Here is a 26,183-nt window from a genome sequence, read left to right as displayed (position 1 = left end):
ATATTTAAAATGCTTGGTTATGAATAGATAAATTTAAAGTTTGATCAGTCAATGTCTGTGAACGTTTGAGGGAGCGATTTGTAAAGTGCAACTGTAGATGCTCTAAATACACGGCCACAAACTACACTTGAAAGATAATAAGTGGCTACTATGCAAAGGTCGATATAATTTTCCCTTGAAAAAATCTTTGTAATGAATTCTTGTCATTTCTTGGCACATTCTTTCTTTGGTCAGCACTGATACACCTGGCGTCTACGTGTTCGTTCAGAAAGTGATCGACATGGCACAAGCAAACGGAAGAATTCCCCGATCCTTTTCCGATCTTCCAAAAGATCAGCGACCGTGCCCATGCCCATGCCCATGCCAACCCCTGAAAATACGATGTCTCTCGAGGGCAATATTACAAAACCGCACGTTTTGCAGGGTCCCCATTCCCCGCCGTCTTTCTATATAAACGTTGGAGCGGCCGCCGAGATGAGCCTCCCTCCTCCTCCTTCCAAACCAACACCACACACGCACGCCGCGACATTTCCCAGATATTTCGCCTCCCCTGCGCTTTTCTTCCTCCTTCCTTCCTTCTCCGCCGCAATCTCCCCCAGTTATCCTTAGCACGACATGCCGGAGGCACCTGCACGGGCAGCCGGCGCCGGCCGCGGAGACCCCGCCGACGTGGACGTCGTCACCTCCAGCGGCGGCCGCAGGATCGCCGCCCATTCCTCCGTTCTTGTAAGTCGTCCTTACTCCGGCCCCTTTGATTTCTTGCCGCATTACCCTGCCCGCCGGCACGCGGCCTGGGATGACCGACCCGGTCCATGAATTCCGACACTAGCCATCTGGAGACGACATGTGTTCTTCTATTCAGTCGTCTGAAAAATTCAGTTCTGATATTTATTCTTGTCTCTTTGTTCGCGTCATCGACCAGGCGTCGGCGTCGCCGGTGCTGGAGAGCGTCCTGGAGCGCCGGCTGCAGAGGCTCAGGGAGAGCGGCAAGGGCGGCAGGTTCGTCGTCCGGATCCGCGGCGTCACCGACGACGTCGCGGCGGCGTTCGTCCGCCTCCTCTACGCCGGCAGCAGGTACCGTGCGCGCCCCTCTCCTCTCCTCTCCTCTGCTGTTTCCTCGCCTGGAATTCCTGCTATTATTTTTCGCACATGCGTTTCTTGCAACCCTGGGTAAGCCAGAGTCTGATGCTCTGGCAAGACCCAGTAATAGACTAATAGATATATACTGTAGTACGCATTAAGCATTATTAGCACGAGGAGAAAGAATACTAATATTAATATTAACACGCGAGGAGGGGGGAAAACACGACACATGCGTGTGTACCCCCACGCTGTCAACACGGCCCTTCCAGCTCTCATATGGTTTAATTAGGTGCCAAAAATGGAAGCATCTTGGTTCATAAGCATCACGGTCGTAGTAATTGCCAGCTAAATTATGTCCCCATAATTGAATCAATTACGCAAAATACTGTGCTTGTTTTCGAATTGTTATCGTTTTATATGTATAGCTTGCATCTTGAAAGACAAAGTTCGTCGGTAGGAGTAGTTCCCCAGCAGCAAGCAGAGCATTTCCCGTTTAGTCGACGGATCCTTGGCCAATTTGCGAGCAAAATGGCTTCCTCCCAAGATAGTCGACTCGACTCGACACAGCCACACACAGAGGCCGAGAACACCGGAGCCTCGCCGGTCGCCGGCCAACGCCGAGCCACACACGCCCCCGGCAACTTGCTCGCTTGCGATCGACGACCCTTCCGTCCGATAGCCCCGTGGAATCTCGTAGGTTCAGTGCACCGGCCTCCGCACGAATAGCTGAATCTCTGTCCCTGTCGCGGCGTCAAGGCCAACCTGTTCATTTCGCCTCGCCACAAGAACAAGATAGACGAGACGACACAGCCACCTCATCCAGAATCGACACACGCATAGCACTTAAACTCGTTGCGCCATACAAAACCCCGGCAACTTGCGTGCGACCAGAGCCGCAAGTACGACGGCCCAGAGAAAAAAGCCAAGTTTGGTCGTCCTCTTTCTTTCTTTCTTTCTTTTCTCGCTGTCTGTTTTGTTTGGTCTTGGTTGGTGGGTGGGGTGAGCTAGGGGTAGAGCCTGCCTAGTTGGAACCTCCCTTGCTCCTCCATGGCCAACTTGCTCCTCCGTGCTCTTGTTTTGGATGTATTTTCGGTGATTGTGAGTGGACATGCGCAAAAAACCACAATTATTTTTAAGTGTCTAACTCGGTGACGTGAACTGAATGCCAGGCGTGGCGAGGGCGAGGGCGAAGGCGAGGTGGAGGAGGACGTGGAGAAGTACGCGGAGCAGCTGCTGGTGCTGGCGCACGCGTACCGTGTGCCGTGGCTGAAGCTGTGGTGCCAGGAGGCCATCGGGTCGCGGCTCACCCCGGGCACCGTCGTCGACGCGCTGCAGCTCGCCGACCTCTGCGACGCGCCGCAGCTGCACCTCCGCTGCATGCGCCTCCTCGCCAAGGAGTTCCGCGCCGTCGAGCGCACCGAGGCATGGCGCTTCCTCCGCGACAACGACCCCTGGCAGGAGCTCGACGTCCTCAGTCGCCTCCACGACGCCGACATGGTACGTACCTTGCCTTGCCTTTGAAAATTCCTCCTTCGGTCCGGTCACGTGGCGCGATCGTTGTGATGCGGGGGCGGGTCTGCCGGCACTTGAGGTGAGGTGCCTCCGTGCCCGGTCTGCCGGTGGCATGATGATGATGCCCAAGTGCAACAAAAAGATGGGCGGCCTTGATTAGTCTCAGTGCGCCGTGCTCTGGGTCTGGGGACATGGTGACCATGCCGACCCGGCCTTCCGTGCTTTGGGTTCTGGAGGTGCCCGGCATGTCGCGTCCGTGCGCATTAAGAAATGACGCGAGGGCCTGGTCTGGCCGGTGCGCGACGTCCCATCATGCTGCACGGGTCGTTGGGATCGGTTCTGTCCACGTCCACCCCAGAGCACGCCGAGTGGAATGGCCGGTGAATGTTCACATCTCCGAAACGGTCGTGCCAAACGATTTCGTTCCAGCGCGCGGTAACGGTTATTGCTTATGGCCGCACATCCCCATCAAACTTTTAATTTGACAAAAGTTAAAAATGCGGAACACGTTTATTGGTTCATCATGTCAAGATCAATCCTCTCGGTATTTCTTATGATCTGACCAAGACATTCTATGACTGCAGCGTCGGCGAAAGTGGCGTCGGAAGAGCGCGGAGCAGAAGGTGTACATGGAGCTGAGCGACGCCATGGACATCCTGCGGCACATCTGCACGGAGGGCTGCACGGAGGTCGGCCCCGTGGGGCAGGCGCCGGCCAAGTCGCCGTGCCCGTCGTACGCGACGTGCCGGGGCCTGCAGCTGCTCATCCGCCACTTCTCCCGGTGCAAGAGCCGCGCCACCTGCCCCCGCTGCCAGCGCATGTGGCAGCTGCTACGCCTACACTCCGCGCTCTGCCGCCTCCCCGACGGCCATTGCAACACCCCTCTCTGCACGTAAGTTCATTTACCCCAACACGGAGCTCTGCTCTCTCTCACATCTAAACAACAAATTGAACCCATTTCTGACGTTGCAATGGATCTCGTGTGACCATACAGGCAGTTCAAGTTCAAGGAGCAGCAGAAGGAGGCGGTGTCGGCGAAGGCCGGGGACGGCGGCGACGGCAGGTGGGGGCTTCTTGTGAAGAAGGTGAAGGCTGTCAGCATCATGTCTTCTCTCGGCAAGAGAAGCGCTCCCTCTCAGTGCTGCTAAGCCTGAGCGAATGGCATGTATGTTAGCGAGGATCCTCTCTCAGAACTGGTCGAATGTTGTGCAATCGCAGCTAGCATCAGCCTGGGACAGGTAGCTAGATGTAGCGTACGAGTGTAGTGAAAGCGGGCTATTTTTGGCCCGTCTTTCCGATGTGTAATCTCTCTATTGAGCAATGTACATTATAGTTATATCAATCGTAGTGTTAATTTATTTTTTTGAAATGTAGTGTTATTCTTTTGTTGGGCGAGTGAGGAAACGGGTGGAAATTTGTTGTAAAATACTGCCTGCACTGCGATATTAGAATAGGGAACAAAGTTTGCAATCCTAAAATATGGAACGAAGTTGCAAGGTATCTATTTTTCTGTGGGATTTGATGATTTGCCTCCACTTTACAAGGGGTTGAATGATTTGTTTCAGGGTTGTCACATTAACTACTGACCCAGACCTCAGCCGGCAGCCTCTCGGGGTGGTGGTGGTGGTGTCGTGGGAATGAACCTGATAGTAGAGGTATAGAGTACGAAAGAAGAGGACAGAGTTCTAGCTACGACAAGCTTGTACGCAAGATGTATGAGTTCAGACCCCTCTTGTGGAGGTAACAGCCCAACGTCTCAGTGCTCTAGAGCTTTTGCGGTGTGGAATACGTATTACAGATGCGAACCCTTATGCGAGAGGGGAGGGTGGCTTATATAGAGTGCGCTACCCCTGATCAAGGCCCGTCATTTAAGGGTTCGATCAATATGGTTTAAAGGGGTACGTTACTGATAACGTGCGTAATTAATGCTATTCATTACGACCAGCCGAACGCTCGCCTGTTGGCCTCTCTGGAGTGGCTTCTGGTCTTCTGTGTCGAATGGTTTCTTCCGAATGGAAGTTGGTTGTCGAGTGAAGGGGAACATACTCCGAGTGATTCTTACCAAGTGACTTAGACGCCATGGATATCCATTCAGAATCTTCCTTGTGACCTTCAAGTTAATAATGAGCTATCCTTAGGTAGGACACCTAGGTCAGACTTGTGACCTTACCCTAGGTACATATCCCCATCATTAGTCTCTGAATGGATCGGGGTTCGAGTGAGGAAGGGGTCGATGCAGATTCTGTCGAGGCATACCGATCTTGAACGTACTTTCGAGCTTGATAGAACTGTGTGTCGGCTGAAGTCTTCGTCATTCACCCTGATCGATTCTATAGTGAAGCACGCCCGAATGAATTTAAGCATTGAGGTTGATCTGAGTGGGTAACGAGATCTTGAGATTTGACAGATCACTATGTGAGGTCCGGTTTCACGGGATTCCAAATTTCAGTTAGCACGCGCTGCGTGATGATGACGCAACAATCAGGGCAAGTGGGGGCACCAACGCCTCGATTATCGCACCACCCTTATCGCCACGTATCGCGTCTCCTCTGTTATCGGGATAGACAGAGATCTGACGGGTCCACTAGTGAGTGACTCACTCGGGCGGTTATAAATCTGGTCAGCGCTAGGGTTGAAGCAACGCTTTCCCCTGATTTTCCTCTGCTTCCTCTTCACATGTGCCTCGCAGCTGCTGCTTTGATTCGTCTCTACCGCCGCGGCAATGACGAAGGGCAAAACGAGCCAGCTCAAGCACGCCAAGAAGGGCGGAAGGTCGGAGAAGGGAGGCGGTCGATCTACACTCCCGCCAAGGTGGATCCAGGGAAATTTTCTCCCGTCAACTGTCCGGAGGGAGGACGTTCTGGAGCTTGTTGAGCGCGGGATGGTGGCTGAAAAGTCGTGGAGGTTGCCTTAAGGAGAGCTTGAGCCAGAGCCCCGCAAAGGGGAATGATTCTTCCTCCTTACTCACATTGAGCGAGGTTTCTCTGTGCCCCCTCATCCTTTTATCCGCGGTTTCGTGCATTATTTTGGTGTGCAACTTCATCATCTTCCTCCCAACTTCATCGCGTATCTTGCTGCATTCATTACGCTGTGTGAATGCTTTTTGGGTTGTCCTCCTCACTGGAGACTATTTAAACACATCTTCACTGCGCTCCCAAGCAGTGAAGAAAGCAAACCCAAGCGATAGTAGGACTCATGTCATTCAGCTGTGCGGTGGTCTAGGGATTCAAAATAGGAGTAGGAGTACGTACCCTCAGATGACCCTTCCTGAGTCAGTCCGGAACTGGCAATCGACTTGGTTTTACTGTAATGATATTGCATCTCCAAACCTGTCGACTGGCCTTCCCCCATTCACCTTGGAGCGACCGAGTGCTCCTAGGACGATAAACATGTTCGATAATGGGAAGACTCAGGTGGGGATGTTGGTAAATGAGGTGGTTAACTTGGTTCGTGGCGGAGTGACGGGGATGGACTTGCTCGAAACGTTCCTTGGTCGGCGTATTCAGCCTCTTGAGGCGAGGGATCATGCCATGTGGCACTACTCGGGCCCAGAGTATTCCACTCGGTCGCACCCAGAGGAGGTTTTTCAGAAAACTGTAGCTCGGTGGCTCAAAATCATCACTGGAGCCTGCGACAATCCATTAGGAGCCAAGCGAATCTTGCCTTACTCTACCGAAAACATGCCACGGAATCTGGTGCGTTATTTCTATTCTGATTACTTTCATATCTTTGTCGAGTGACTGAATCTTCAGCCGACTGACTTTGCTACTTTTGTAACTTGCAAGAGTGGACAAACATGCATTCACCTGTACCCAATGGGGCTCAGCTTGACATCGATGGGGAAAGCGAAGGTGACAGCGTTGACAACGACTATGCTGAAGACAACGAGGGGAGTGAAGACGATTCGGGTGAGAGTGAGGAAGAAAAACAGTCTCCTTCGTGCCCGGAGTCACGATCCAAGCATCGCCATGATCCAGTGGCTACCCCAAGCAAAACCTTAGTGTCTAGCACTAGCAATGTGAAGCGCGACAGAGCTGCCGCGACTGAATGTGCATTATGGTTCTTCACTATTAATGTGAAGAAGAGATCCTCCTCTTCTTCCCCCTCCTCATCGGTGTTGAACTTGGAGTGGGAGCTTTGAGTACTCTCCTTTGGGGGATCTAAGGCTCCTCCTCGGGTGGCCAGGTTGTTTGCCCTGGTCTTCGGGCCCCGCTCCTTTTTCTTGGGTGGGACCACATAGAGGTCCTCGGTCAAGAGCCTCTCAAGCTAAGGATTCCTACGATACTCCGACAGCGGCGCGTGGGATATGTTTTTGAAAACCCCCACCATGTATTAATTAACTTAATACATCCGTGCAATCATTCATTACCAAATTTTCCACGCAGGGCGGAACAGAATTAAGAAGAAAAACATCAAACCTGTTATGAGAACTAAACTTTGCAATCTCGTGTGCCAACATATTTGCCTTTATGTTGATCTTGGAAATCTGTAATTTTCGAGCAACTTTGAGATATTTACCCCCCCCCTTCTTTAGATCAACAAGGGGTGACATGTCCATAATATCTCTTCGAGGAACACATGCCACAAAGGAACAATCAGTTTACAATAGTTTATAACAAGACTTATCCCATGTCCTAAGGAACTCAAAGAACTACTCACAAAGGATGTTAATGTTCAAAGATAATAAAGATGTAATTGACAATCTAAACATACAATCTTCCACCAAGTAAACCAACTAGCATTAACTACAAGATGTAATCAACACTACTGGTGAACCACATGTACCGATCTGAGGTTTTGCTACAAAGATTGGATACAAGAGATGAACTAGGGTTTGATATGAAATGGTGATGATGAAGATGTTGATGGAGATGAGTCCTCTCACGATGAAGTGCTGGTGACGATGAAGGCTTCGATTTCCCCCTCCCAGAATGAAGTATCCCTTGCGGAATCACTCCACCAGAGAGCAAAAGCGCTTCTGCCCAGGTTCCGCCTCGAGGCGGCGGAGCTTCATCCTGAAAAAGTTCTCCATAACTTTTCAGGTCGATTGGAGCTCCCGCGAATAGCGACCTTTGTTTTAGCTTTTTTATACCTTGAATTCCAGCTATCTACAAATTCCCTTTTCATATAGATCTTGCATAGTAAGAGAGAAAATACATTAGGATTGCATTACAAAGTGAAATAGTGATCCAAAACATTATAAATAATAGTAGAAAAACGTGATGCAAAATGGACGTATCAGGCAGTTCAAGGACACTCCAACAACTCAAGAATAGGTCGCATAAACTAGACCTCGGCGTACTCAAGATGAAATCCTCCAAACACTTGGGTTAGCATTCAAGGCATATTCAAATGATCGGTAAGTTATCCCTAGTTGCAACCGACATACTTGTAACCCTAGATACCCCTGGTGCCTATATAATCTGTGCGGTTTAGTCCATAGAGGCAAGGTTTCTAGAGACTAGAACACATTCATATGATCTCGAGGTAGATCATCATTTACTTTGTACCTTATCCACAATCACTACAATACAAGTAGTATGTAGGGTTTATCTCTTTGAGAGAGCCTAATCCTGGGTAAATATTGTGTCCTCTTTACTTTCTGTTACTATTGTGCCTTGATCACCAGTGGGGACTCTCTACCCGAGATCCACCTTTTAATTAGCACCGACAATCAACACCTTTTCCCCCAATGTCGTTTAGCGCCGCAAGTGTCATGGAGGCACTCTCTATTGGTCCCTCCAACATGGTGCACACTTCGTGATGGTCCTCGTCTATGCATGCCCGATGTTGGTAACACAACACATGCCTTCGACTCGGCGTATCCTCGGGCTTGGAAAATCCGGTGCGGCGCCTCGTCTACAACGGCTTCGACAACATCGTTTTTGGCATCGACACTCTTCTTAACGACTAATTCGATTACGTCACCATTTTCTTCCAAACGCACCACACTATCCTTAACTACACGACACTTCCTTGCACCCACGGCTCCATGTGCAGCTCCCTCGACACTGGCAACCATGAATCAAAATCGACCACGACATACCTTGCACGGCTACCTCGACCACAACGTCTTGATCACGGCTACACCGTCATATGCACTCGGCTACCTTGACATCAGCACAAAAGTCTATCACCTCACTTGAGCAACTCGCCATCTTTGTCTGCAGACAACGCGTCGACGATACAACACCGTTCATGGCACTCCCGCTACGACTACGGAGGGATGTCAGGCCATCAACTTCTAACTTTGGTTTCTCTTTAGTCTTACCGTATGTGATGCTACCGCTGCGACTATGGGGAGGTGAGTACAAAGGATGTTAACAAATACATTTGGTAGTTAGAGAATACACAAGATTAGACATGAATTGTTTCCATCTATCTCTAGAAGGCTCGTTGCCCTCCAAGTCTTGTATCAATACTAGATCCCAATTTCAAATCATCCGGTGATAGCATGAGTGGAAGGAGGCGTGGGGAAGGTGTGCTGGAAGTGGAATACTTCTGGTTACCGACTGGAACACGGGGCATCGACACAATCGCTACCAAAATTGGAAATAACCAGGTTAGCAGTGAGCAGACGAGCGAGTCGATGGGTTGGAGTATACCTGACCATGGGAAACCCGGCCCAGTCGGTCCGACCCGACCCTGCCCGAAAAATCCCGACCCGGCCTGACCCGACCTTGCCCATGGGTCGGGCTCGGTCCTAGATTTTAAGCCCGCCGGGCTTACTGGGCAGGGCTCGGGCCTGAAAAAACCAGACTTCACGCCTACGTCAGGCCTGGCTAGGCTTCTTCAGGCTTGGGCCCAAAAACTAGGCCCGGCGGTCGGGCCGGGTCGGGTTCGGGCTGAGCTTGGGCCCAAAACTAGGCCCGACGGTCGAGTCGGGTCAGACTCAGGCCTGCATTTTGTACCACGGGCTCTTTTAGGCCCGACCCGAGGCCCGGCCCGACCCGAGTTTGGCCCAGGTATAGGTTGGAGTGAGGACGAGGGGGAGGGACTCTTGCAAGTGGCCCGTTGAGGTCTTGCGATGGCAGCACATCCTGGCTGCTACAACCGCCTCATCGCATCGAGATCGATGGACAAGTGGGAAAAGAATGGATCTAGTAACAACGAAGGATCTTATGTTCGCCAAGTATTCCTCCCCTCCCTTGACGGTGAGGCTCTCCCCCTTCCCTCCCTCCCCCTCCCGCGACGCGCCCGTGCGCGCCGAGGGCGAACCCTAGCCGCCCTCCACTTTGACCCGACTCCCTCCCCTTCTCCCTGCCGCCGATGGTGCACGCTCTCATGCAAAGCCCGGTGGGCACGGCGGTGGCGGGCCCATCTTCCCCCTCTGCTCGTGGGGCTCCGGTGCGGGGCGGACACCTCGGGTGGCGGCGTTGGGCGGCCACGGGGCGCAGCGGCGGGCTGGCGGGGCTGCCGGGTGGCTGGCGTCCTGGGCCTCGCCCGCGACGGGGAGACTGTGGTGCTCCCATCTCGGGAGGTGGCATGTGCTGGATCCGGCTGGATCTGGTGCTGCGGGTCGGTCGGCGGCGCCTCCGCAAAGGTGGTGCATGCCCGACGGCTCTGGTGCTTGGAGCTCGTCGGGGACGCGGGAAGAGCAGTGGCCGGGCATGGCCGTCGCTACGGTCATGGGTGGCGGCGCGGGGAGGTCCACCATGGTGCCTCCCGATGTCGTGGGCGCATCGCGATGGCTCGACAGATATGCGTGCGGCGGCGACCGGCTTCTCCGGCGTCGGCTCGTCTACGTGCAGACCTTTTTGACCCGCTGCGGTTCATCGCTCGTCTCGCACCCCGTGCTGCAGTTCATCGCTCGTCTCGCGCCCCGTGCAGTAAGACCGACCTCGTTTCGCGCACGTGGAGCAGGACCGGCTCGTCTCGCGCACGATGCAACAGGACTGACCTTGTCTCGCGCAAGGTGCAGCAGGACCAAGCTCGTCTCGCGCTCGGGGCTCCACATGGGTCGATGAAGGCTAGTGCTGGCTAGCCTATCGGGTCTCAGCGCTGGGGGTCTCCTAGGGGTGCGAAAGGTCAGACCTTTTCTCCCGTTGATACGTCTCCAACGTATCTATAATTTTTGATGGTTCCATGCTATTATCTTGTCAAACTTTGGATGTTTTGTATGCATTTTATATCTTTTTTGGGACTAACTTATTAACTTAGTGCCAAGTGCCAATTCCTGTTTTTTTTCGTGTTTTTGACCTTTTTCAGAGGAGAATATCAAACGGAGTCCAAACGGAATAAAACCTCCGAAAAGATTTTTTTTTTCGGAATAGAAGATACTCAGGAAGCTTGAGAACCAAGGCAAAGGGTCCCCGGGGGAGGCCACAAGCCCCCTACCGCGGCCTGGGGGGGAGCCTAACAGGCTTCTAGGCCCCCCGTGGCTCCTTTGCCCTACTTCTTCCGCCTATAAATCCCCAAAAAATCTGAAACCACGGGAGAGAGCCACAAATATACTTTTCCGTCGCCGCAAGCTTTAGTCTCCGCAAGATCCCATCTGGGGCACGTTCTCGTGCCCTGCCGGAGGGGGGATTTGGACACGGAGGGCTTCTTCATCAACACCATTGCCTCTCCGATGATGCGTGAGTAGTTCACCATAGACCTTCGGGTCCATAGCTAGTAGCTAGATGGCTTCTTCTCTCTCTTGGATCTTCAATACAAAGTTCTCCATGATCTTCATGGAGATCTATCCGATGTAATCCTCTTTTGCGGTGTGTTTGTCGAGATATGATGAATTGTGGATTTATGATCAGATTATCTATGAATCTTATTTGAGGTTCTTCTGATCTCTTATATGCATGATTTCATATCCTTGTAATTCTCTTCGAGTTGTGGGTTTCGTTTGGCCAACTTGATCTATAATTCTTGCAATGGGAAAAGTGCTTGCTTTTGGGTTCATACCGTAAGGTGACCTCACCCAGTGACAGAAGGGGTAGCGAGGCACGCATCGTGTTGTTGCCATCAAGGGTAAAAAATGGAATTTATATCTATTGCATGAATTTATCCCTCTACATCATGTCATCTTGCTTAAGGCGTTACTCTGTTTGTTATGAACTCAATACACTAGATGCATGCTGGATAGCGGTCGATGTGTGGAGTAATAGTAGTAGATGCAGAAAGTATCGTTCTACTTGTCTCGGACGTGATGCCTATATGTATGATCATTGCCTTAGATATCGTCATGACTTTACGCGGTTCTATCAATTGCTCGACAGTAATTCGTTCACCCACCGTAATATTTGCTATCATGAGAGAAGCCTCTAGTGAACACTATGGCCCCCGGGTCTACTTCACATCATATTTTCAGCCGTACACTTTTACTTTGTTGCACTTTCCGCCTTCAAATCTCACCTTGCAATCAATCGTGAATGGATTGACAACCCCTTTGTAGCGTTGGGTGCAAGTTTGCTATTTTTGCGCAGGTACTTTGGAGACTTGGCTTGATACTCCTACTAGATTGATACCTTGGTTCTCAAACTGAGGGAAATACTTACTGCTACTGTGCTGCATCACCCTTTCCTCTTCAAGGGAAAAACCAACGCAAGCTCAAGAGGCAGCAAGAAGAATTTCTGGCGCCGTTGTCGGGGAGCATCAAGTCAAGAATAGTCTTCCTCCAACGTGTCAATCTCTGGCATCTGGGATTATTCTAAGTGAAGCTTATCCAAGTAACCGTCGCAAACTCATCTCTTGCATTTACTTTTTTGCCTCTCATTTTCCTCTCCCCCACTTCTGAAAAACAAAAATTGACAAAAATATTTGCCCTTTTCGTTTGCCCTTTTCTTTGGCTTGCTTTCTGCTCGCCTGTGCACTTGTCTGCCTACTAAGACCTGTATGGCCCAACCAAAGGATTATGATGCTTACTACACAAGGTTGGAAGAGATTGAAACTAGTGTTAAAGGCTGCATGTCTACACAGTTTGATTATAATAGTTAGTTCCGTAGAGAACTAAAGGAGCAAAATTATTTTATGGCTTTTATGAATAAAGAAGTTGATGATATGGCCAAAGAATTCCTTGCGCTAAATTCTCAGTTTGCTCGTCTTGAAAAAATTTTAGGCCAGATTTCTAATAAACAGGCTACCTTAGTCAATAAAATGGCTGCTAAACCTGAAATATGTGAGGAGAATTACGAAGATCTTAAAGTGTTTGGTGTTACTCCCATTGAATCCTTGTTTTCTAGTGTCAAACCTAATGATGATGGGGCTGGATATGAATCCACTTTGGTTGAAAAACGCCCCAATGATTCGGAGTCTACCTATCTTGATGCTAAAAGCATTGAAAGTGGAGTAGAGGATATCAAAACTTTGAGTAGTAATGAAATTACTACTTTGGATTTCAAGAAATTCAATTATGATAGTTGCTCTTTGATTGAATGTATTTTCTTGATGCAATCCATGCTAAACTCTCCACTTGCTTATAGCCAAAACAAGGCCTTTACCGATCATATCGTCGATGCTATGATGAAATCTCTTGAAGATAAAGTTGAATTGGAAGTTTCTATTCCTAGAAAACTTCATGATGAGTGGGAACCTACTATTAAAATCAAGATCAAAAACTATGAATGCAATGCTTTGTGTGATTTGGGTGCTAGTGTTTCCGTGATTCCAAAGTCTTTTTGTGATGTTCTAGGCTTCAATGACATTGATGAGTGCTCTCTTAATTTGCATCTCGCGGATTCTACTGTTAAGAAACCTATGGGAAGGATGAATGATGTTCTTATTATTGCAAATAGGAACTATGTACCCGTAGATTTCATTGTGCTTGATATTGATTGCAATCCAACATGTCCTATCATTCTTGGTAGACCTTTCCTAAGGACTATTGGTGCTGTCATCGATATGAAGGAAGGGAATATTAGATTTCATTTTTCATTAAAGAAGGGCATGGAATATTTTCCTAGAAAGAAAATAAGATTGCCTTATGAATCCATGATGAGGGCTACTTATGATTTGAGCACCAAAGACGACGATACGTGATTCTATCGCCTTATGCCTAGCTAAGGGCGTTAAACAATAGCGCTTGTTGGGAGGCAACCCATTGAATTTATCTTTGCTTTTTGTTTTGTTGTGTCCACAACATCATAATTCTGTTATGATTGTGATTTTTGTGTTTAAGCCAAGTAAAACCTTTATGACTAGTTTTGGTGATGGTTGTTTGATCTTGCTGAAAAAGACAGAAACTTTTCACTCACGAAATTATTTTTCATTTTTATCCTGAGAGAGATTTTGAGTTGATTCTTTTTTCTTCTGGTTTATATGCCAATTGCTCAAATTGTCGTAATTTTTTAGAAGTTTTGAGATACCAGAAGTATACGAAGTATACAGATTGCCAAAGACTGGCCTGTTTTTGACAGATTCTGTTTTTGTTGTGTTGATTGCTTATTTTGATGAAACTATGGATAGTATCGGGGGTACTAGCCATGGAAAAGTGAGAATACAGTAATCTAACACCAATATAAATAGAAATCAAGTTTGTACAGTGCCTAAAGAGGTGGTAGTTTGTTTTCTTGTGCAAATGATATCACGAGTTTCTGTTTAAGTTTTGTGTTGTGAAGTTTTCAAGTTTTGGGTGATGTTCTCATGGACAGTGGGATAAAGAGTGGAAAGAAATCAAGCTTGGGGATGCCCAAGGCATCCCAAGCCAAATTCAAGGACTCCAAAAAGCCTAAGCTTGGGAATGCCCCGGAAAGGCATCCCCTCTTTCGTCTTCAATCCATCAGTAACATTACTTGGAGCTATATTCTTATTCGCCACATGATATGTGTTTTGCTTGGAGCGTCGTGTATTATAGGAGTCCTTTCCTTTTTTTTTGTCACAATCATCCTTGCTGCACACCTTTTGAGAGAGACATGCACTCATCGTGAATTTGCTAGAATACTCATTGAGCTTCGCTTATATCTTTTGAGTTAGGCAATTTAGCTCACATGTGCTTCACTTATATCTTTTGAGCTAGATAACTTTGATCTAAGTGCTTCACTTAGATCTTTTAGAGCACGACGGTGTCATATTTTTGAGAAATAAGAACTCTCGGTCTTCACTTATATATTTTTGAGAGTGCTCTCTCTGAGTAACTTGGTAGTTGGCTTGTGCTATGAAAGTAGTCCTAAAGATGATAGGCATTCAAAGAGGAATAAAACTTCCATATTATTGTTTTTATGTCAATAGCAAACTATTGTTTTGAATCTTATGGATTTAAACATTCATGTCACATGAAAGAAGTTACAAAGGGCAAAAAATGGTAGGTAGCATTCCACATCAAAAATTCAGTCTTTTTCACTTCCCTACTCGAGGACGAGCAGGAGTTAAGCTTGGGGATGCTTGATACGTCTCCAATGTATCTATAATTTTTGATGGTTCCATGTTATTATCTTGTCAAACTTTGGATGTTTTGTATGCAGTTTATATCTTTTTTGGGGCTAACTTATTAACTCAGTGCCAAGTGCCAGTTCCTGTTTTTTGCCGTGTTTTTGACCTTTTTCAGAGGAGAATATCAAACGGAGTCCAAACGGAACAAAACCTCCGAAAAGATTTTTTCCGAAACAGAAGATACGTAGGAAGCTTGAGAACCAAGGCAAAGGGTCTCGGTGGAGGCCACAAGCCCCCTAGTCGCGGCCTGGGGGGGCGCCTAGCAGGCTTGTGCCCCCCCCCCCCCCGTGGCTCCTTTTCCCTACTTCTTCCGCCTATAAATCTCCGAAAAATCTGAAACCACGGGAGAGAGCCACGAAAATACTTTTCCGCCGCCGCAAGCTTCTGTCTCCGCAAGATCCCATCTGGGGCACGTTCTGGTGCCCTGCCAGAGGCGGGATTCGGACACGGAGAGCTTCTTAACCAACACCATTGCCTCTCCGATGATGCGTGAGTAGTTCACCATAGACCTTTGGGTCCATAGCTAGTAGCTAGATGGTTTCTTCTCTCTCTTGGATCTTCAATACAAAGTTCTCCATGATCTTTATGGAGATCTTGTCGATGTAATCCTCTTTTGCGGTGTGTTTGTCGAGATCCGATGAATTGTGGATTTATGATCAGATTATCTATGAATCTTATTTGAGTTTCTTCTGATCTCTTATATGCATGATTTCATATACTTGTAATTCTCTTCGAGTTATGGGTTTCGTTTGGCCAACTTGATCTATAATTTTTGCAATGGGAGCAGTGTTTGGTTTTGGGTTCATACCGTGCGGTGACCTCACCCAGTGACAGAAGGGGTAGCGAGGCACGCATCGTGTTGTTGCCATCAAGGGTAAAAAGATGGGGTTTATATCTATTGCATGAATTTATCCCTCTACATCATGTCATCTTGCTTAAGGCGTTACTCTATTTGTTATGAACTCAATACACTAGATGCATGCTCGATAGCGGTCGATGTGTGGAGTAATAGTAGTAGATGCACAAAGTATCGGCCTACTTGTCTCGGACGTGATGCCTATATGTATGATATTGCCTTAGATATCGTCATGACTTTGTGCGGTTCTATCAATTGATCGACAGTAATTCGTTCACCCACGTAATATTTGCTATCATGAGAGAAGCCTCTAGTGAACACTATGGCCCCCGGGTCTACTTCACATCATATTTTCAGCCCTACACTTTTACTTTGTTGCACTTTCCGTCTTCAGATCTCACCTTGCAATCAATCGTGAAGGGATTGACAACCCCTTTGTAGCGTTGGGTGCAAGTTTGCTGTTTTTGCGCAGGTACTTTGGAGACTTGGCTTGATACTCCTACTGGATTGATACCTTGGTTCTCAAACTGAGGGAAATACTTACTGCTACTGTGTTGCATCACCCTTTCCTCTTCAAGGGAAAAACCAACGCAAGCTCAAGAGGTAGCACCCGTCTCTTTGGTTGGGTGTGTCAGGTCTCGTGTGAGGTGGTGGCAAGGTTTTGGATGCCGGGGCGACGACTCTGGTGGTGGTAGTGCGGTGCTCTTGGGTGGAGTCGTTGCTTGGTGCTGCCCAGCGGCCATGGCCGTGTGGGCGGCCTGGTCGGAGGGGTGTGGAGTTCGGTGGTGGTGAGTGTTGCCCGGGGTGAAACCTGATCCATCTTCGGACGGATCGGCAGCGGCGTAGCTAGCTCCCTTCTTGAAGGCGTCGCCGCGGCTCTCATTGCGCGTCGTGTTGCTCCATGGGAAACTCTGATCCTCGGGTCAAACGGTGACGGTATTCTGGTGTCGTAACCTTTCCTGAAGGCGTCGCCTTGAAGCACACGGTTCGTTATATGCGGCTTCATCTCTTCGCGGTGACGTGTTTACGGTTGAGAACTCCGGTTGCTCTTGTAGTACTAGAGATAGTGTTGCTGCGCTCAACGCCTATGTATCCTGTTTTGGATGTGTGCGTGTGTTGTTGTAGCGTGAGTGTGTATAAGATGATCGATGTTTGTTGCTTTATTTATAAACGGAGCAAAAACCTGTTTATGTATGCAGTTTTAATGTTTCTAAATATATAATCGCTCTCGAGGCTCAATACAACACACACCATATTACACTAATTCTATTCCTCTCTAATCCTCTTACAGGTTGAAGCAGAGGGATGATACCCACAAGCTTGGCAGCAAGTTGTCGATTCACGATAGAAGTTGAGCTGGCACGACGATTCGGTGGCCTTGCCTGTCGCAACCATGCGTGCAGCTCAAATGCACGGTGACGAGACGCCGCCGGTGGGAGCTTCAAGGGAGATGATGGCCATCGTCGTGTCGCGGACAGCGGTTGGCGGCTGGCTGGTCGTCGAAAACCGCGTCCATGCCGAAGAGCTCCCACCGCTCGCCGCACTTGACGGATGCACAACCCCGAGAGGGGATCCTTTGCTCAGCACTGGCACGGAGGCGGGCTTCTCTTGCCGAGAGAAGACATGACGCTCACAGCCTTCACCTTCTTCACAAGGAGCCCCCATCTGCCGTAACCGCCGTCGCCGGCCTTCGCCGACACCGAAGTTGACACGGAATCCTTCTGCTGCTCTTTGAGCTTGAACTGCCTGCATGATCACCCAAGACATGAGTTCAGTTTGTATAGATGTGAGAGAGAGCGGAGCTGTGTGTTCGGGTGAATGAACTTACGCGCAGAGAGGGGTGTTGCAATGGCCGTCGGGGAGGCGGCAGAGCGCGGAGTGTAGGCGTAGCAGCTGCCACATGCGCTGGCAGCGGGGGCAGGTGGCGCGGCTCTTGCACCGGGAGAAGTGGCGGATGAGCAGCTGCAGGCCCCGGCACGTCGCGTACGACGGGCACGGCGACTTGGCCGGCGCCTGCCCCACGGGGCCGACCTCCGTGCAGCCCTCCGTGCAGATGTGCCGCAGGATGTCCATGGCGTCGCTCAGCTCCATGTACACCTTCTGCTCCGCGCTCTTCCGACGCCACTTTCGCCGACGCTGCAGTCATAGAATGTCTTGGTCAGATCATAAGAAATACCGAGAGGATTGATCTTGACATGATGAACCAATAAACGTGTTCCGCATTTTTAACTTTTGTCAAATCAAAAGTTTGATGGGGATGTGCGGCCATAAGCAATAACCGTGACCGCGCGCTGGAACGAAATCGTTTGGCACGACCGTTTCGGAGATGTGAACATTCACCGGCAATTCCTCTCGGCGTGCTCTGGGGTGGACGTGGACGTGGACAGAACCGATCCCAACGACCCGTGCAGCATGATGGGACCTCGCGCACCGGCCAGACCAGGCCCTCGCGTCATTTCTTAATGCGCACGGACGCGACATGCCGGGCACCTCCAGAACCCAAAGCACGGAAGGCCGGGTCGGCATGGTCACCATGTCCCCAGAGCACGGCGCACTGAGACTAATCAAGGCCGCCCATCTTTTTGTTGCACTTGGGCATCATCATCATGCCACCAGCAGACCGGCCACGGAGGCACCTCACCTCAAGTGCCAGCAGACCCGCCCCCGCATCACAACGATCGCGCCACGTGACCGGACCGAAGGAGGAATTTTCAGAGGCAAGGCAAGGTACGTACCATGTCGGCGTCGTGGAGGCGGCTGAGGACGTCGAGCTCCTGCCAGGGGTCGTTGTCGCGGAGGAAGCGCCATGCCTCGGTGCGCTCGACGGCGCGGAACTCCTTGGCGAGGAGGCGCATGCAGCGGAGGTGCAGCTGCGGCGCGTCGCAGAGGTCGGCCAGCTGCAGCGCGTCGACGACGGTGCCCGGGGTGAGCCGCGACCCGATGGCCTCCTGGCACCACAGCTTCAGCCACGGCACACGGTACGCGTGCGCCAGCACCAGCAGCTGCTCCGCGTACTTCTCCACGTCCTCCTCCACCTCGCAATCGCCCTCGCCCTCGCCACGCCTGGCATTCAGTTCACGTCACCGAGTTAGACACCCATAATTGAATTTGTTTCGCGTGCAAAGCGGCAACTGGGTGGAGTAGAACAGTTCTCGTAAGATTGGACGGTGCGGGTATCTCCACAGCCACGAGAATTTGTTTCTCCTTGTCAATTCGCCCAAGGCAAGTACGTACATAGCAGCCAGCACGCAGGAAGATGGTATCATTGGTAGTACTTCGTCGTGTCTGCGACAGAGATGAGACATGTGGGTGGCCATGGCGAGGCAGGGAGGTTCCAACTAGGCAGGCGCTACTTGACCCACCAGCCAGACCAAACAAAAAAGAGTAAGAAAACTGAACTTGATTTTCTTTCTTCTCTTTCTCCGTCGTACTTGCGGTTCTGGTTCGGCGGGAGATACGTTCCACGAGATAGGGCGGGAGGCAAAGTTTTCTCCCAAGTTGCCGTGGCTTGAGCGCGCGCGGCGAGGTCTTGGCCAAGTTGGATGGAGCTAGCTACGCCTTGGCGCCGCGACAGGGACAGAGATTCAGCTATTCGTGTGGAGGTTCACTGAATCTACGAGATCCCAGAGGCTAGCGGGCGGACTGGTCGACCACGAGCAAATTGACGGGTCGGCCATCTTGTGAGGACGCAGTTTCGCTTTGCAAATTGGCCGATTAGATGGACGTGGTCCGTCGACTAGAGTGGAAATGCTCTGCCCGATCTTGGCAGCCCGTCTTAGCAAGGGCTGTCGAACACCCGAGATGCAATGTTTCTGCTCGGGATTCGCCTTGGATTCGGTTGTTGGTTGGATGATGATCGTACAGAAGTACTAGAACGATTACTGTTTGGTGTTCTTCATTCAATTATGGTAACATAATTTAGCTGGGAATTACCACGACCGTGATGATTATGAACCAAGACATGAAAAGAAAGTTCTTTTTTTTGGTGGGCTAAACCATCTGAGAGCTACTCTAGAAGGCTAGAACTAGAAGGCTGTGTTGACAGCGTGGGGGCACACACGCATGTGGCGTGTTTCTCCCGCTCCTCGTGTGTTAATGTTAGCACTTATTCCCAAAGATTGTTTTTTCTCCTCGTGCTAATGCCTACTATTACTGGGTCTCGCCAGAGTATCAGACTCTGGCTTACCCAGTCTTGCAAGAAACGCATGTGCGGAAAATAATAGCAGGAATTCCAGGTCAGGAGACAGCAGAGGAGAGGAGAGGGGCGCGCAAGGTACCTGCCGCCGGCGTAGAGGAGGCGGACGAACGCGGCGGCGACGTCGTCGGTGACGCCGCGGATCCGGACGACGGCCCTGCCGCCCTTGCCGCTCTCCCTGAGCCTCTGCAGGCGGCGCTCCAGGATGGTCTCCAGCACCGGTGACGCCGACGCCTGGTCGATGACGCGAACAAAGGGACAAGAATCAATATCCCCATTCAGAACTGACGAAATTTTCATACGACTGAATAGAACACACGTGCCGTCTCCTGATCGCTAGCATCGGACCGGGCCCTCCTAGGCAGGGTAATGCGGCAAGAAATCAAAGAATCCGGAGAAAGAACTACTTACAAGGACGGAGGAATGGGCGGCGACCTTACGGCGGCCGCTGGAGGTGACGACGTCGACGTCGGCGGCTGCCCGTGCAGGTGCCTCCGGCATGTCGTGTTAGGGATAACCAGGAGAAATTGCGGCGGAGAAGGAAGGAAGGAAGAAGGAAGAAAAGCGCAGGGGCGGCGAAATATCTGAGAAATGTCGCGGCGTGCGTGTGGTGTTGGTTTGGAAGGAGGAGGAGGAGGGAGGGAGGCTCATCTCTGCGGCCGTTCGAACGCTTATATAGAAAGCCGGCGGGGAACGGAACCCCTCCGAAACGTTCCGTTTTGTAGTACTGCCCCCGAGAGAAATTGTATTTCCACGGATGTCATGGGCAAGGTTGCTGATCTTTTGGAAGATCGGAAGATTCCTCCGTTTGCTTGTACCATGTCGATCAGTTTGTGGACGAACAAGTAAACGTCAGGTGAAGTACTGAGGTGTGAGGACAAGTAACATTCATACCATGTTGATTACTCCCTCCGTTCTTAAAAGCATCTCCAATGACCACGTCAAAAGACGCTCGAGCACGATAAACCTAGCTTTTAGCGCGCGCGGGACGTTTTGACGCGCTCCAGCGGTAACGGAAAAGTCGCGCGCGCGAAAAGGCGGCAGCTCGCGTGCCATTTTTGCCGCGCCGCTTCCGACGCGCATATAAAATGTGACTTATATTTAGGAATTGAGGAAGTAGTTTAAACATATAGGGAACGTTGATTATTTTGCGGTGAACCACTAAACGCCCGTTGTATAAATAGTAAAAAAATTAAGAAGCAAACATATCATTTAGCAAACATATCCTTTAGTAACAAAAGACAAAAATATGTTCGCTTCATACTATGGCATATTGTGGTTACAGAACATGTCCACACCAAAATATAGCTTTGTGTGCCTAAGTCACCAACCGCTAGCCGTGTGTCCAAATTAGCACATTTGTTAATGATACAACAATAAGTCATGTACAATTAAGTATTAAAACCAGCAAGACTAACATCTATACCTCTAAGGAATCACATTAAACTAGTGAGGCGAATATCTTTTTCAATCCCTCATTTTCTCAAATTGTATCATGATTTGATCATCATGAATGCTTCTAAATATCTCTTTCTCACAATTGCATGCCATCAAATTATTTAGCCAATCACCTGATAGTTTGTTGCGCAAATCTGTCTTAATGCTCTTCATTGCCAAAAATATCCGCTCAACTGATGAAGTAGCGAGAGGAAGAATGAGTGTCTACTCAACGAGGCGATATACCAATCGAAAGTTGTGTGTTTTGTTGTTTCAACCATCAACCGAGCAAGTGTGGACACATCCCGACATCCATTAAATTCCTCACTTCTCCTAAAGTTCATAAGGAATCTTGGAAGGTCTACTCTTAGCAACAACCGGTCGGTTTCTGTAAAGTCTTCGTCATAAATTTCAGCAAGCCAAATAAGTTTGTCATCGTTAAATTTTGAGAATTTGTTTGATGGATTAAGACAAGACATACAATCCAATAACTCGGTGGAAACTTCATTGAATCGGTGATTCATCTCAGTGACAGTTGAATCAATCGCAACGTTGAATATGCTAACCTTGTAATAGTGAAGTCGAGTCACATTATTCTTAGTGCGAACAGATTGACACATAGTTCCAACAAGATCATCCATGTTTGGCACATCAATAGCATGTGTTTCACAAAAGTTCTTGGCATGGAGAAGTAAAGACTTCGACCCATTGTCCCTCATGTTCTGCGAGCTTTGTTTCACATCCAAGATCAAACGCATGGCTTCAACGATATTTTGATTCTTTCTTGTTAAAGTTTGGGATAGATGATTTGTTTTGCTCAAGAAGTTTATTAAGAACAACCTGAAGAACACAAATTCAAATCATTCCATGTTTTTAAGCCAACCTCTAGCTCCACCTTGGCATGTGTGTTCCCGAGCATCAACCACAACAGTTCCTAGCACATCCACCACAGCTCCACATTGTGAATATACGAAGCAAGGTTTTGATATGTGATCCACAACGAGTATCTCCTTGTCTTGTTATGTTAGATTCTTGATGCAACCCGGGTACCGGCTGAAATCTTTCCATTCTCCATCAAATCTAACAATTCGTCTTGATGTTTGGCAAGTAATGCATCTTTCCTTTTGCAAGATGAACACACTTGAGTCACTATCAAAGGAATATAATTGAAGAAATCATAAATAGGAGGACTACATTGAGCAACATTGACAACCACCAACTGTAACTGATGAGCAAAGCAATGAACATAGAATGCAATTGAGCTTCATCTCTAGCCAGTTTTTTCAAACCACTGAATTCCCCTATCATATTTGAAGCACCATCATAACCCTCACCACGTAGCCTAGAAATTGACAAACCATGATATTCTAACACATCAACAAAAGCTTCTTTAATTCCAACAGATGTACAATATGTGATGTGCTTAATGGCAAGGAATCTCTCTTGGAGCACCCCATAATCATCTAGAAATGTGCGTGTATCAAGGAATCAGATTAGTAAACCTTAGTAATACAATATAAAAACACTAAAAGATGGAATCAGTATGTTTACCTCACAATCAACGCCATTTGCTCCTTTATTGAGCAATCTCTAGCATCATGAATAAATATTGAGAAATTCTTATCTCCAATGTCACTCTTAATAACTTTGGTTACCTCCATTGTACAAGCTATAGCAAGGTCTTTTTGGATGTCAGAACAAATCATTTGTGCATTTCTGACCCCCTTATCAAATGCCTCCTTCACATCTTCCTTATTGTTATTATAGCAGTCCAGTAACTCTCTAAAATTACCCTTGTTGATGGAAGTGGATAATTCATCATGCCCACGTACAACTTCACCTTGTGCTATGAGGTACCTTGCATAATCCAATGATGCAGTTAGGCGGATTTTATAATATAGCTCAGCCCCTTGCTGTACACATATAATTTGGTAGCCACACTTGCTCGTTAATTGTAGAAATCATCAAAATGTCCCCTAGCAATGTTGTGGTAACTAGATTTACCACCAACATGCTTTTCCAATCTAGCTAGACCTGTTTTCCAACGAGTGTACCCATCTTTTGTGAAAACATCATTCCCAAATCTAATAGCCTGGGATGGTTTCTTGAAAAGAAAGCAATGAAAGCAAAACACAACCTACTTATCCACATTGTATTTCAACCAATCAAACTTGTCAAACCATGGACGTTGAAAGGATATATAACTTTTACCAACATTTATCTTCTTGAATGTATGCCCAGTAGATTCGTTTCACTTGTTCAACAAATAAGCTCTTCTCAGATCACTTCTAATTTCAGGGGCATAATCTTCTATAGGTATTCTAAGTCCTCGATCAGCAAAAATTTAACTTGGATGAAATTCCAGTATAGGCATCCTTGGTTGGTTTGTACTCTCATCAAATGTGGTATCATTTCTCTCATCGCTTGTGGTTGAGGGATCGGTCATGTCATTAGTTGAAGGTGGAATTATGGTTACTATAGTCAAGGGAAGGGGATATGGGTTCACATTTGCTCGGATTAGTGGACTGGTTGGGATAGGATGAGGTTCGACACGAGGAGTGCTTGAACTACTTGCAAAAAAAACTGTTTATGCTCATATTTTTTCTCTTCATTTCCGCTAATCTGCAAATATTTTGCAAATAAGTAGGACACCAAATTAACTAACATAATATGAACTAGCAATTACAATGTACAAAAATTGTTGATCCCCGGGTTGGTCGTTGGATGTTCGTGTAGGGGAATGTTGCGCGGGAAATAAAAAATTTCTTACGCACACCAAGATCAATCTATAGAGATCAACAACTACGAGAGGAGGAGTGCATCTACATACCCTTGTCACTAGGCGGAAGCTTTAAGAAACGTGATTGATGTAGTTGAACATCTTCGCGATCCAATCATGATCCGTCCCGCGATCCAATCACGAACATCTCGATCAAGTGCCGAACGAACGGCACCTCCGTGTTCAACACACAGACAACTCGATGACGCCTTCACCTCCTCGATCCAACGAGCGATGGTGAAGAAGTAGCTTTGATTTCTTCGCAGTATGATGCTGTGGTGGCAGTGGTGGTGGAGTTGTCTCGGTAGGGCTTCGCCAAGCGGTGCCGCGATAGAATGAGAAAGGAACTACAGGAGAGGGGAGGGTAGCATCGTGGTTGTTCCCTGGTGCGATTGTCCTCCCTCTCCTATAGTATATATAGGAGGGAGGGAGGAGGAGGACAACTCCCTAAAGTTTCCCCTAGGGTGGGGCGGTGGGCACCTAGTGGCTTGGCCCCCAAGGAAGGAGGGGCGACGGCCACCTCTAGGCCATCCCTCCATCGTGGCCGCATGGGCCTTAGGTGGGAGAGGTGGATAACCCACCACGGGCTGGTGCACCACCTCTCACAGCCCATGTGGCCCTCTCGGACAGGTAGACCCTCCCATCGGACCCCTGGAACTCTTCCAGAACCTCCGTCACAAAACCGGTAACCTTTCGGGACTCTTCCAAAACTTGAATATCAACTTTCCATATATCACTCTTTACCTCCGGACCATTTCGAAGCTCCTCATCATGTCTGGGATCTCACCCGAGACTCCGAACAACCTTCAATCACCAACACAGTAACTTAACTATACTAGATCATCATCGAACATTAAGTGTGGTGACCCCGTGGATTCGAGAACTATGCATACATGACTGAGACACCTCTATGATCAATAACCAATAGCGGGACCTGAATGCCCATATTGGTTCCTACATATTCTAAAAAGAACTTTATCGGTCGAACCACAATGTCAAGGATTCAGCTAATCCCGGATGCAATTTCCTTTGTCCATCGATATCTTACTTGCCCGAGATTCGATCGCTAGTATCTCCATACCTAGTTCAATCTCGTTGCCGACAAGTCTCTTTACTCGTTCCGTAATACCAGATCCCGTGACCAACTCCTTAGTCACATTGCTTGCAAGCTTACTGTGATGATGTATTATCGAGTGGGCCCCGAGATACCTCTACGTCACATAGAGTGACAAATCATAGTCTTGATCCATGCCAACTCAACAGACATCGTCGGAGATACCTGTAGAGCATCTTTATAATCACACAGTTATGATGTGACGTTTTATACACACAAGGAATTCCTCCGGTTATAGTGAGTTGCATGATCTCATGGTCATATAAACACATACATTGATATGCGGAAAGCGATAGCAGTAAACTAGATACGATCAAATGCTATGCTTAAGGTTTGGATCTTGTTGATCACATCATTCTCCTAATGATGTGATCCCGTTATCAAATGACAACTCATGTCTATGGCTAGGAAACTTTAGCCATCTTTGATCAACGAGCTAGTCCGGTAGAGGCTCACTAGGGACACTTTGTTGTCTATGTATCCATACATGTATTTGAGTTTCCAATCAATACAATTATAACATGGATAATAAACAATTATCATGAATGAGGAAATGTAATAATAACCACTTTATTATTGCCTATAGGGCATATTTCCAACAGCGTGCCACTTGCACTAGAGTAAGTAATCTAGTATTACAAGGTAATGAATCTAACACCCATGGTGTTGTCGTGCTGATCATGTTTTGCTCGTGGAGGAGGTTTAACCAATGGATCTGCAACATTCAGATCCGTATGTACTTTGCAAATGTTTAGGTCCTCCTCCTTGATGTAATCGTGGATGGAATTGAAATGACACTTTATGTGTCTAGTCCTGTTGTGAAACATGGGTTCCTTAGCTAGAACAA

At 48.4% G+C, this 26,183-nt stretch overlaps 2 protein-coding genes across 2 annotated transcripts; one reads left to right on the top strand and one right to left on the bottom strand.

The window, feature by feature from the left end:
• The first annotated feature begins 474 nt into the window (after positions 1-474).
• LOC123445148 (BTB/POZ and TAZ domain-containing protein 2-like) lies at positions 475-4,095 on the top strand. Its single transcript, XM_045122093.1, has 5 exons — positions 475-726; positions 923-1,074; positions 2,253-2,580; positions 3,180-3,487; positions 3,590-4,095. Exons 1-5 carry the CDS (start codon positions 616-618, stop codon positions 3,741-3,743), a joined length of 1,053 nt encoding a protein of 350 aa, XP_044978028.1. The 5' UTR covers positions 475-615; the 3' UTR covers positions 3,744-4,095.
• A 12,910-nt stretch (positions 4,096-17,005) lies between these two features.
• Positions 17,006-20,644, bottom strand: LOC123445147 (BTB/POZ and TAZ domain-containing protein 2-like). The gene is made up of 5 exons (XM_045122092.1): positions 20,418-20,644; positions 20,089-20,240; positions 18,547-18,874; positions 17,640-17,947; positions 17,006-17,557 (listed from the first exon to the last, which is right to left on the bottom strand). The coding sequence occupies exons 1-5, from the start codon at positions 20,505-20,507 to the stop codon at positions 17,392-17,394; spliced, it is 1,044 nt and encodes a 347-aa protein (XP_044978027.1). The 5' UTR covers positions 20,508-20,644; the 3' UTR covers positions 17,006-17,391.
• Between the last annotated feature and the right edge of the window lie 5,539 nt (positions 20,645-26,183).

This window comes from Hordeum vulgare, chromosome 3H (genome assembly GCF_904849725.1).
Source record: "Hordeum vulgare subsp. vulgare chromosome 3H, MorexV3_pseudomolecules_assembly, whole genome shotgun sequence".
In the NCBI taxonomy this organism is placed as follows: Eukaryota; Viridiplantae; Streptophyta; class Magnoliopsida; order Poales; family Poaceae; genus Hordeum; species Hordeum vulgare.
This window is presented reverse-complemented; position numbering and strand designations above follow the sequence as displayed.

Coding starts and splice junctions, on each gene's coding strand:
- LOC123445148 (XM_045122093.1), top strand. CDS start 616: ATGCCGGAGGCACCTGCACGGGCAGCCGGCGCCGGCCGCGGAGACCCC. Junction 2,581..3,179: donor GCCTCCACGACGCCGACATG/GTACGTACCTTG, acceptor CTATGACTGCAG/CGTCGGCGAAAGTGGCGTCG. Junction 3,488..3,589: donor TGCAACACCCCTCTCTGCAC/GTAAGTTCATTT, acceptor GTGACCATACAG/GCAGTTCAAGTTCAAGGAGC.
- LOC123445147 (XM_045122092.1), bottom strand. CDS start 20,507: ATGCCGGAGGCACCTGCACGGGCAGCCGCCGACGTCGACGTCGTCACC. Junction 17,948..18,546: donor GCCTCCACGACGCCGACATG/GTACGTACCTTG, acceptor CTATGACTGCAG/CGTCGGCGAAAGTGGCGTCG. Junction 17,558..17,639: donor TGCAACACCCCTCTCTGCGC/GTAAGTTCATTC, acceptor GTGATCATGCAG/GCAGTTCAAGCTCAAAGAGC.